At 45.5% G+C, this 11,787-nt stretch overlaps 2 protein-coding genes across 7 annotated transcripts in view; one reads left to right on the forward strand and one right to left on the reverse strand.

Annotated features, from left to right (window-relative positions):
• The window catches only part of SRS2 (P-loop containing nucleoside triphosphate hydrolases superfamily protein), a 221,544-nt gene extending 210,652 nt beyond the window's left edge, over nucleotides 1-10,892 (forward strand). For 5 of the 6 annotated variants that reach the window (XM_086517617.1, XM_086517616.1, XM_086517618.1 and 2 more), the window contains 3 exons: nucleotides 10,038-10,100; nucleotides 10,176-10,480; nucleotides 10,558-10,892. In XM_086517617.1, coding sequence (XP_086373743.1) covers nucleotides 10,038-10,100; nucleotides 10,176-10,265 — 153 coding nt within the window. In that variant the 3' untranslated portion in view covers nucleotides 10,266-10,480; nucleotides 10,558-10,892. The remainder of the gene's footprint in view (nucleotides 1-10,037; nucleotides 10,101-10,175; nucleotides 10,481-10,557) is intronic. The other variant, XM_086517614.1, reaches the window with a different exon arrangement.
• LOC147451719 (uncharacterized) lies at nucleotides 4,877-5,512 on the reverse strand. The gene has a single exon (XM_086517622.1). It carries the CDS (start codon nucleotides 5,510-5,512, stop codon nucleotides 4,877-4,879), a length of 636 nt encoding a protein of 211 aa, XP_086373748.1.
• Nucleotides 10,893-11,787: the final 895 nt, after the last annotated feature.

An 11,787-nucleotide genomic window follows, 5' to 3' on the forward strand; every position in this document is an offset into this window, starting at 1 on the left:
CCCCTGTCCACATACATACCGAATAGAGTAGGAGACAATGGGCAACGTTGTTTCACTCCAATAGTACAGTGAACTAAATCAGATACCCCTTCTGGAGTGCGTACATGTCCCACCACTGATTTGTACAAAGCCATTATCCCCCAAATTACCTCTATGGGCACTCCCATCTCTTGCAGTCTGCGCATCAATCGAGCCCTTGGTACCATGTCAAATGCTTTGCGAAAATCCACAAAGCTACAATAGATCCATCTCCCATGTGCTCTGCCCTCCTCAATGATGGCCCTCAGTGTAAGAATATGATCAAGAGTGGAGAAACCCCTCCTGAAGCCGGCCTGACCCTATGCTCGTCCACCCTCGCCCTCTGCCCAGCTACTCAAGTGTTGCTCCAGAATAGATGCATACAGTCGTGCCAATGTGTGTCCAACCATAATAGTGGGGTAATTCCCAGGCTCTGTAGGGTCACCAGCCTTAAAGATGGGCACAATATTAGACAACCTCCAGGTCTCAGGTAATCCCTCACACATGGCACGATTGAACAACACTGCGAGAACCTCCATCAACATATCCTTGGCATGTATAAAGTGCTCCGCTACTAGACCGTCATGATCATATGCCTTCCCGGTCCTCATCCTGTCGATGGCCCTTCGTACCATCTCAGGCGTAAAGAAAGTGCTCATAGTTGGGCAAGGCTTGGTAGGGTGTGGAAGGGGTTCCTGTCCCCGAACCGTATATAATGATGTCGCATATTGGCCCCACACATCAGGTGAAGTAATCACTGGGGGAGGAGAGTGCTCATGGAAGAGTCGCCATGCCTCTTCGGAGTCCCTACTCAAGAACATCTGATATAAGTCTCGGTCCATCTGAGCTAGGTAAGCTCGCTTCTTCCGTCGCACAAGGCGTCGAAAAGCAATCCGAGACTGTTTGTAAGTGATGACTCCTAACAGAAGATCCCTCTGAAGCTGTGCCCTCATCTCTCTGCATTCCTCATCATACCAACTACTCTGTGGCATGCTCCCAGCATGCCGTCTCTTACCCGGCTGAGTGTGTGGATATGCCACTGATGCAGCCCCATGCAGTGTCTCAGTCAGTATATTGGTGCACTCCTCCACTGAGAGGCGTGTACCATCCGCTTATTCGTGAGCATGAAGGTTGCCTTTGCTCGCGGCTTGCAAACAGGTGAGACATTGGCTGCTTCTGTGTCCTGTGCAGGGTCTTCTTCAAGTGGATCCATTCCGGTGAGGCTCAAAGAATCAGAGAGAGAGAGAGAGAGAGAGAGAGAGAGAGAGAGAGAGAGAGAGAGAGAGAGAGAGAGAGAGAGGAGAGAGAGAGGATGGGCTGAGGGAGGGGTGGGGGGGGGGGGGGGGGGGGGGGTGTTTTTCCGTGATAGACAGAGGAGGGGGGAAAAAGAGGGGAGAGAGAGAGAGAGAGAGAGAGAGAGAGAGAGAGAGAGAGAGAGAGAGAGAGAGAGAGAGAGAGAGAGATGAAATGTTATATTAACATCTTCAAAAGGCCAAAGTGACCTATGAGACCAGAAAGTTATGTGGTGGATTTGATACCAAGTCAGAGTAACAAGATGACAAAATGACAAACTAACAAAATAAAATGCTATGGAATCGTAAACTGCTGGGTGTGGACTAAGTAGCTAAACAGCTAGCTGGGATAGCTAGATCACAAATGATCCAGCATTGGTCGCTGGTGGATCTCATCAATCTCCTCCATGGTCAGTAGTCTAACCGGGCGTCGTGCATGTCGAGCCAAAGTGACCCGAATCCTCTGATGCAGCCTCCATCGATGTTGTGTAGTCCTCCGCAAGTGTGGGCGTCTGGATTGCCCCAGCTCAGTCGCTTGATCGGTCTGTATGTCTCTGGTGTAAAGCGACGAGCTCTGCTGTGGTAATAACTCCTGCGGGTGTCCAGTGGCAGCTCTAAAGAAGTCTGTGATCTTTCTCTGAGACTGGCTAGCCTCTCCTCTCATCAGGCTCTCTTTGTGTTTGCCCAGCTCGAGCAAAAACACACCCAGGCATCTCTGCTCCTCGTACTACACGACTCTAGAGAATGGTCCAAAGCCCTCTCTGAACAAGCAATGGATGCGGCCTCGTTTCTCGTAGTAGACGGGGCAGTGGCATGTGTAGTGCAGCTCTGTCTCAGGCTCGATGTCACACAGGGGGCATGTCCTGGCCTCTGCTGGTACTCCGCTGTATCTCCCAGTCTCGATCCGCAGCTAGTGTGAAGACGCGGGGGGGGGGGCTCAGCGCGATAGAGAGAGGGAGCGGGGCGGGCAGCGCCAGAGAGAGAGGGGGGGAGTAGCAGCAGGGGGTGCGGGAGAGAGCGCGAGAGAGAGAGGGTGCGGGAGCAGCAGGGGGAGAAGCGTGAGGGCGGAGCATTGGCGGGCAGGGAGCACGAGGGGCAGGGGCAGCAGAGAGAGAGAGAGAGAGAGAGAGAGAGAGAGAGAGAGAGAGAGAGAGAGAGAGAGAGAGAGAGAGAGAGAGAGAGAGAGAAGTTGCTTTGCCCAAGCTCCGTGCTCGAGTAAATGCAGAGCATACGTTAACTTTGCTCCCCCTAGCTTCACATGGGTAGATAGATAGATAGATAGATTGAATTACCGTCACGGAGGTCAGATACGACCTATGGGACCGAGAACAAAACATTAAAACTACTTTGTAGAGTTGAGGACGTGGGATATATATCAGCTAAGGACTAAGGGTCCGGCAAGGAATAAAAGAGAGGGAAAGAGAAGGAAAGAGCCTAGGGGGGTTAAGGTGGGGAGGGGGCTGGTTTGGGAGATCGAAATTCTTGAATGATGGCTTTACCACCTCGATAGACCACCCATTTGCCTTCTTTACGAGCATGGTGCATCTTCTTGAGCTCGGTTCCTTAGCCTCGAGCTGATTTATGGTCAATTCTTCGGCTATCCAAAGTTTTCTTTCTGTGAGAAGGCGGGATTGGCGAAATAGCTTTGTCCTTGAGCGTTGTGAGCTGCCTAGGTGGATGGCTCGATCAAGAAGAATGCCCTAAATGAAGGTGTGATTGGGTAACTTGTGGCGGGCCATCGCGAGTAGTCGCTTTGTAAAAGGTAGTGATCTGCCTTCATATGGATCCTTTATGTGTAGGTCCTCTGCTCCTTAGGGTAGTCTCTTTTAGTGTACGAATCTCTAGCAAGAAAAGACCTACACACCTTTGATCATAGTAATCCATGGTGCGGGATAAGGGGCCAAAGCAATAAAAACACACGTGAATCTCATAGTATGATGTGCATTGGCAGATATAGTGCTCCTGTGTCTTTGGCTCTCTTTGGCAAACCTTGTTGAATCTCTCCTCTAGGGGTATACCTCTATATTGGCCAATCTATCTCCAATTGGTTTAATGAGGTGTGTAGCTGACCAATAAACCATTTAATGCCATGAGATAGGTGGGTGTCCATATACTTGGGGCGTGAGATAAACCCATCATAAGTCGTTCAGAGAACATGGTTTCGATAAAAAGGCATCTTCATCCCCAACTCATACGACGAAGACACCCTAGTCCTCCTAGTATGCAGATGAATGAGATCATGTTTGATAATCCTGCTAATCTCTGAATGTGAGGGTGAGGGATGGTGCATTCAGAGAGTACGGAAAAGGTGGTCTCTTGTCCATACGATATCCATGTAGCTCCAATCAAGATGATATCTGTGAAAATCAACATAAGGTATCACCCTCATTGGTAACTTGTTGCGCGTATGTGTTCCGTGGTAGTTCCCATGTGATATGATTGAAAGACACTCATCTAGCAAGAGCCTCCACTACAATTAGTGGTGTACTCATCTCAGCTTTGATAATCTCATGTGGCTTTAAGGCTTTCACTTGGATCAATATGGATATTATAGATACAAGTGGTCTCTCCATGGATCTCCATCCATCATACGTGGGCCCTGATCTACTATGATGATCCAGGCTAGGCCCCCATATCTTCACTCCATAAAGCATGGTGGAAGTGACCAATGTGTCAAATAGCCACAACTTGGTGTGTGGCTCGTGAAAGTGCATCTGTGAACATACTTTCTCTAGTCCTCCTAATACTACATATCCCTTCGTCAATCTTGCTTCAAGAGCACCTCTCATAGAGAAAGTAGGTCCATTGAATACAACACCAACTTCCAAAATATGTAAAAGAGTCTACATATTCCACTATCTCTTGTCCATATATAAACATGGGTGTTGATATGTTGACCCATTGTGTTGTAGTATTGAATACCATCACCTTGGTTTTTCCATGGTTGATGGAGAGCCCATTGTCATGTGCATAAGCATTTAACGCATCTAGATGTCTTGGCATAAAGCAATAGAGGTATCCATGTACTTGAGAGCTTTGCTCCTCTATCTTCTGCGGTCTCAATATTTTATTTTTTTACAAGAAAAAGATTCTTCCATTAGTCAATAGTATTGTCCAAAAGGCTACATCTGACCATTGCTAGAGAAGGCTTTTTCAAAATCATGGGAAGACTGTCCCAATGAGAAGACAAAGTATGTATATTAAGGGCTAAATCATGAGATGGAGGAGGAAACGACCACATTGGTGGGCGGTAATGCCATCTAGGCACGCTCTGAACCATGGTGAAGAAATGTGGGACAAGAGAGAGAGAGAGAGAGAGAGAAATGAAATGAAATGTTATATTGACGTCTTCAAAAGGCGAAAGTGACCTATGAGACCAGAAAGTTACAATGCGGTGTCTCTGATACAAAGTCAGATTGACAAAAATAAATTAAACTAGGATAACAAAATATAAATACTGCGGAATCCTAAACTAAGTTGATAGGTGCGAAAGGTGAAAGGCGTGAAATGTGTGAACTAAGCAGTACAATGTGTAGACAATATGGGAGGGAAATAGAGATTCATCTTCATCTACGCTCTGGTCGACGAAAAAGTATGGCTCGAATCCTTTGCTGTAGCCTCCTTCGAAATTGTGTAGCTCCTCTTCTCCATCGGGGTCGTCTAGATCTCCCTAGCTCCAATGCTGGGTCTATGAGAATGCCAGTAGTGCGGACAGACCTCTCCACTGTTGGCTGCTCCTCTCTCTGTTCTTCTGGGTGTACATTATCTAGTGTAAAGAAATTTGTGATCTGTCTTTGGGGTTGTCTCTCTTTAGCTCTCCTCAGCAAAGTTTCTGTATGGCTGTGTAACTCGAGTAGATATAGCCCAAGACATCTCTGATCCTCATAACTCATGACCCTAGATAGAGGCCCAAAACCTTCTCTGAATAGACAATGAAAGTGGCCTCGTATCTCATAGTACACTGTGCAATGACATATGTAATGTACCTCTGTCTCTGGCTCTAGATGGCATAAGCTGCATATCCTGTTATGTACTGGTGTCTCTCTGAATCTGCCACTCTCAATCTCGAGCTGATGTGAGGACGTGCGTATCTGGCCAATGGCACAACGCAAACCATGAGAAAGATGCGTGTCCATATACCTAGGTCGAATCACAAACCCATCCCCCGTGAGGTGGAGAAGATGCTCTCTATAGAAAGCCATCTTTGTGCCCAACTCCTGTATCGGCTCTATCCATGTCCTCCTCGTGTCCAACTGGATCAGATCCTGACAAATGAGTCTATTAATCTCTACCCGTGTCAGAGACCTCAAGGGTGCCTATAGAGAGTATTGAAAAGGAGGCAACCTGTCCATGGTGAAACCATGATGCCATCTGTGCATACCAGCATGATGTATCCCCATTAAGAGCTAATTGTCTGGAGGACTCTAGAGCCACCCTGGCATATATGCCTCTGGTAGTATCCCACAAACTATATACAAAGGAGACTGATCTGGTAAGCGCCTCAATCTCCATAGGGGGGGCAGCTTATTCCGCTCGAATGATATCATGCGGTACGGAAGCCTTGGCTCTAATCAGTCGAGAGATCATAGATACCAGGGGCTTCTCCATACGCCTCCAACCATCCTGGCCTACAGAAGATCCCCAAACCTGCACCCCATATAACATAGTAGAAGCAACCAAAGTATCAAAGAGCCATAATTTTGTCCTAGGTTCTTGGAACTTAACCTGCAAACACATCCTCTCCATTCCTCCTAGAGCCGCACCAGCTCTAGTTAGTCTAGTCTTTGCTGCTCTTCTCAAAGAAAATCTCGGCCCACTAAAGACTACCCCCAGGTAAGTGTATGCATCTGTATACTCCACATTCTCCTGACCATATTTGAAAGTAGGTACTGATCTCCTGACCCATTGCGGTGAGGTGTTAAACACCATAACCTTGGTTTTACCTAGGTTTACACATAATCCACTATCCTCTGCAAAACTGCATAGTGCATCCAAATTTCGTTGCATACCTTCTGGTGAGTCAGATATCAGCACAATATCATCAGCATATAGCAACAATGGGATCCACGTCCCTGCCAGCCGGGCACCCCTGTCACCCTCTTTGTCAATGTAATCAGACACCTCATCAACATACATACCAAATAGAGTAGGAGACAATGGGCAGCCCTGTTTCACTCCAATAGTAGAGTGAACTAAATCAGATACCCCTTCCGGAGTGCGTACATGTCCCATCACTGATCTGTACAAAGCCATAATCCCCCAAATCACCTCTATGGGCACCCCCATCTCCTGTAGTCTGCGCATCAATCGAGCTCTTGGTACCATGTCAAATGCTTTGCGAAAATCCACAAAGCTACAATAGATCCGTCTCCCATGTGCTCTGCCCTCCTCAATGATGGCCCTGAGGGTCAAAATATGATCAAGAGTGGAGAAACCCCTCCTGAAGCCGGCCTGACCCTTTTCTTGTACACCCTCGCCTTCTTCCCAATTACTCAAGTGTTGCTCCAGAATAGATGCATACAACCGTGCCAATGTGTGTCCAACCATAATAGTGCGGTAGTTCCGAGACTCCATAGGGTCACCAGGCTTGAAGATGGGCACAATATTAGACAACCTCCAAGTCTCAGGTAATCCCTCACACATGGCACGATTGAACAACACTGCGAGAACCTCCATCAGCATATCCTTGGCATGTATAATGTGCTCCGTTACTAGACCGTCATGATAATATGCCTTCCCGGTCCTCATCCTGTCGATGGCCCTTTGTACCATCTCAGATGTAAAGAAAGTGCTTGTAGCTGGGCAAGGCTTGGTAGGGTCTGGAAGGGGTTCCTGTCTAGGAACCGTATATAATGATGTCGCATATTGGCCCCATACATCAGGTGAAGTAATCACTGGGGGAGGGGAGTGCTCATGGAAGAGTCGCCATGCCTCTCCTGAGTCCCTACTCAAGAACATCTGATATAAGTCTCGCTCCATCTGAGATTCTGAGCTCGCTTCTTCCGTCGCACAAGGCATCAGAAAGCAATCCGAGACTGTCTGTACGTGATGACTCCTAAAAGAAGATCCCTCTTAAGCTGGGCTCTTATCTCTCTGCACTCCTCATCATACCAACTATTCTGGGGCATGCTCCCAGAATGTCGTCTCTTGCCCGGCTGAGTGTGTGGGTATGCCACTAATGCAGCAGTGTCAATCAGTAGAGTGGTGCACTTCTCCACTGAGAGGCCTGTACCATTTGTGCTAGTTGTGCCTTCTGTTTGCTGGTATCCCTCTAAATCTACTAGTCTCAATCTCCACCTGATGTGAGGATGTGCGTATCTGACCAATGGCACATTGCAAACCATGAGACATATGTGTGTCCATGTAGCTGGGTCGAATCACAAACCCATCTCTTGTGAGGTGGAGAAGATGCTCTCTATAGAAATCCATCTTCGTGCCCAGCTCCTGTGGCGGCTCTATCCATGCCCTCCTGGTATCCAGCTGGATCAGGTCTTGACGAATGAGTCTAGTAATCTCCACCCGTGTAAGAGACATGGAGGGTGCCTGAAGAGAGTATTGGAAAGGGGGCAGCCTGTCCATGGTGAAACCATGCGTCTGAAACCATGATGTCATCTGTGCATACCAGCATGAAGTGTCCCCCTGAAGAGCTAACTGTCTAGAAGACTCAAGGGCCAGTCTAGCATATCTGTCTGGTAAGCGCCTCAATCTCCATAGGAGGGGCAGCTAGCTCTGCTCGAATGATAGCGTGGGGTACGGAGGCCTTGGCTCTGATCAGTCGAGAGATCATATATACCAAGGGCTCGTCCATACGGCTCCAACCATCCTGGCCTACAGAAGGTCCCCATGTCTGCACCCCATACAACATAGCTTTGTCCAAGGTTCCTAGAACTGAACCTGCGAACACATCCTCTCCAAGCCTCCCAAGGCCGCAAAAGCTCTAGTCAAGTGAGAGAGAAATGAAATGAAATGGAAAGTTATATTAAACGTCTTCAAAAGGCCAAAATGACCTATGAGACCAAACTGATACAATCCTTGTGGATCTAGTCCAATGTCTGGTTACAAAAAAATAAAATAAAATATATATATATATATATATATAATGAAGTAGAGAGAAAGACTAAACTAAAAGACTAAGATCGTGAAAACGGAAATCATCATCATCATCATCCATGCCCTAGGATGCCTGGCATCGGGCGTTGTCCGAGAAAGTATTGCATCAGTCGCTGAAGAGATTCGTCAATGTCCACCTCTGTCGATAGTCGTACTAGGCGTCTCCCATGTCGTGCTAGAATAGTCCTGATTCTCTGCTCATGACTCTAGCCAACGGTCCAAAGCTCTCTCTTAATAGACAGTGAAAGCGGCCTCGTATCTCCTAGTATACCGGACAATGACAAATGTGATGTAACTCTGAATAGACAGTGAAAGCGGCCTCATATCTCATAGTATACCAGACAATGACAAATGTGATGTAGCTCTGTCTCTTGTTCTATAGGACACAACTGGCATATCCTGGCTTTTGTTGGTAAATATAATGCTCCTCTGTCTCTGGCTTGCTCCGGTAAACCTGGCAAAATCCTTCTTCGGGGGGTATACTTATGTATCGGCCAGTCTCTATCACCAACTGGTGAGATGAGGTGCGTAGTGGACCAACAATACATCTAATACCATGAGATAGGTGGGTGTCCATATACCTAGGGCGTGAGATAAACCCATTATCTGTCGTATGGAGAAGATGGTCTTGACAAAAGGCCAAAAATACGCAACTAAAATAGCATGCTTTGGGTAAATTGTAGTAGGATGTCTCATAAAATTTTAAAGTAGCATTGGAAAACACACAAAGCATCTAGCTTCTGGGAATTTTTTTAGGGTTTGATGTATAATATGGATGTTGTGGAGATGGTTAAACCTTTTTTATAGTTGTTTACGATTAAATTTGAAAGGCACTTAGTTTTTCACTGCAAGGGAGTTTTCACGACCACTCCTTTTTAGAATATCTTCGTTAAAAATCATGCAGTATGTATAAGCCCCTTCCATGATATATATGATGCATCTATGATACATCACTATATTTGATATACCATCCCGTACTTGTCTGCTATGCCTTCATCAAATAGCTTGAGGGTAGAGCCAGGACAGCTTGGAACTTATGAAGCTGATCTTTGCCCATAATTAGTGAGGTTCTTCATGAGATTTCCCATTTCCTTTATTGGCCAGGTGTAGAAACCAACACCATCTTGTGCGTAATGATTGTGGATGAATAGTGGCGTTAGGAAAGGTCCTACTGGAGATTCTTTGGCAGTGCCTAGTTCTCTTACAGGAGAAAAATGACAATGTCATCTGCATGGATAAATATAAGCAATCGATGAAGTAAAACAAGGATATCAGAGGCTGGGGGTGGAAAGGCTTAGACAGAGATGAAAAGGGTTAATCCTCCAATGATCGATGACAAGGAAACACGTCAGAAAGCTCAGAGTTTGCTTGTAAAGCAACACAAGCTGATGAGCAATTAACGCTTTAATAAAAGCTTGTGAAGTTTATCGAAATCTACTGCAACGGTATGAACCTTGGGATTTGTAGTAGCAATTAGAAGTTGTCGAACGGGAATTGTTGGCAACAGGCATGTGACATGGAAAAGGTAGGAATGAAAGAGTTCAGTGGATCAAGTTTTTGTGAGACGCTCAATGCAAGATTTTGTACTGACATGCTTATGTTCTTGTGAGATTGTAGGAATTTTTCCAGCAAAGGTGCGCTGAACGAGCCATGGGAGTAGCTGCAGCCACGTCTAAACAGGTATCCATTCATTTCTTGAGACGATTTGCAAAATATATCCTGGAGAGAGACCAGATGAACTGTTTTATGGATCAGATATCCTACCTACGGAGCCTTGGATGCACAATTGAGCCAACCTCTCGACTTCATGCGTCTAAATTAATAGAGCAATATAAAAAACTGTAGTCACAAAGAGCTTGGTATCTAAGCTGATTGAACGCTCCATCACATTGCTTCTGAAAGGTCAAATGTCATGGTTGATATGTCTTCTCCTATCAATCCAGTTCAAGGGGGATATTTTATAATCGTTACAGGTTGGTATGCTAATTGTGATTTGTTGTAAATTCAAAGTTTTATCTCCTCCCCGAATATCAGCAATGGCTATGCACCATGGTTTAGAGGTAAGTTCTTAGGTTGAATGGAATTTTTCTATTTTTCTTGTGAATGAGTTTCTAATGGACAACCCTCGTGCTTTCAGGTGGGATCAATGGTTCCCATTAGATAGGTGGATGCGGCAGAATTACTTATCATACAAACTTCAAGTGGTCCGGCCCCGGGGCCGTTATTTCAACTGTATAGTTCTAATTTCTTGCTACCATTCCAAGTAGCGCATGATATCCTTCCAGTAGCCACCATTGTGGTCGCCCAATACATCTTGTTGTTTGCTTAATCCTATCAGACATCCGAGGATTGTAAACTGTTGATCCCTGGAGAAAAAGAGGTATCAAAGAGCAACGTGCAATGCTTACATCAATCTTTTTTTCAATAAATATTTTGATTAGAAGGTTTTACTACTGTAATCTCTTTAAGCCTCTTTGTCTAGCTCAAGATTAGCTTGCTTTTACTTGATTTACGATGTGCCTAAGTGCAATACTACTCTAGTAATTTCCCTTAGCTCTCTTTTTTTTAGTAATGTCAGATTGAATTAGTAATGGGAAACGTGAAATCAAGGAAAGTCCATTAAAAATATTACAAGCGGTAAATAAAAAACAAGCTCGTAATGGCTAGAAGGGAGGTCATCCAAGTCAAAGGCAACTTTAAGAGATTGTCGAAGAGATGTTTGGAAGAAGGATACATCCTCCACTTCAATCTACTGAAACATGAGAAAATTATGTGCTCTCCACATTGTCTATATTACTCAGAATCTAACCCGTGCTTAAAAGTATATGCATACAGTCGAATTGATGGCAAAAGGACACCAAAGAGCTAGAAAATTTGACCAGAATGTATACTAGGAAAACCCATGCGAAGAGATGTGTAGAGATACAATCCATAAACTGTTGCATACGAGAACAAGACGACAAAAAAGAGAGAGAGAGAGAGAGAGAGAGAGAGAGAGAGAGAGAGAGAGAGAGAGCACAATGTACATGGTTCACCCAATGTGAGTTACGTTCACAGGGAAGAAGTCATTCAATGGTTTTAGTAATTCAAACTAAAAGTAGATTACAAAGGGATTATGCTCTTAATGGAGCTCTCGCTTTGCTTCACTCTCACCACCTCACATACACCTTGTCTCATCAACTTCACAATGCACTTGTGTGTAGAAGAGGCCTCTAGGGTTGCCCTTTCTTATGAGAGGTAGCCGTGTGTAGACAATTCCAAATTGAATTCTCCCATGCGTCCATGTGTGGTCGTCCTTGAGAAGACAAGTCCGTCTAGAAAGACTTCCGTTCATTGGTCACCGCCCATTGATTATTGTCTAACTAAT

This window comes from Adiantum capillus-veneris, chromosome 8 (genome assembly GCF_014529385.1).
Source record: "Adiantum capillus-veneris isolate H3 chromosome 8, ASM1452938v2, whole genome shotgun sequence".
In the NCBI taxonomy this organism is placed as follows: domain Eukaryota; kingdom Viridiplantae; phylum Streptophyta; class Polypodiopsida; order Polypodiales; family Pteridaceae; genus Adiantum; species Adiantum capillus-veneris.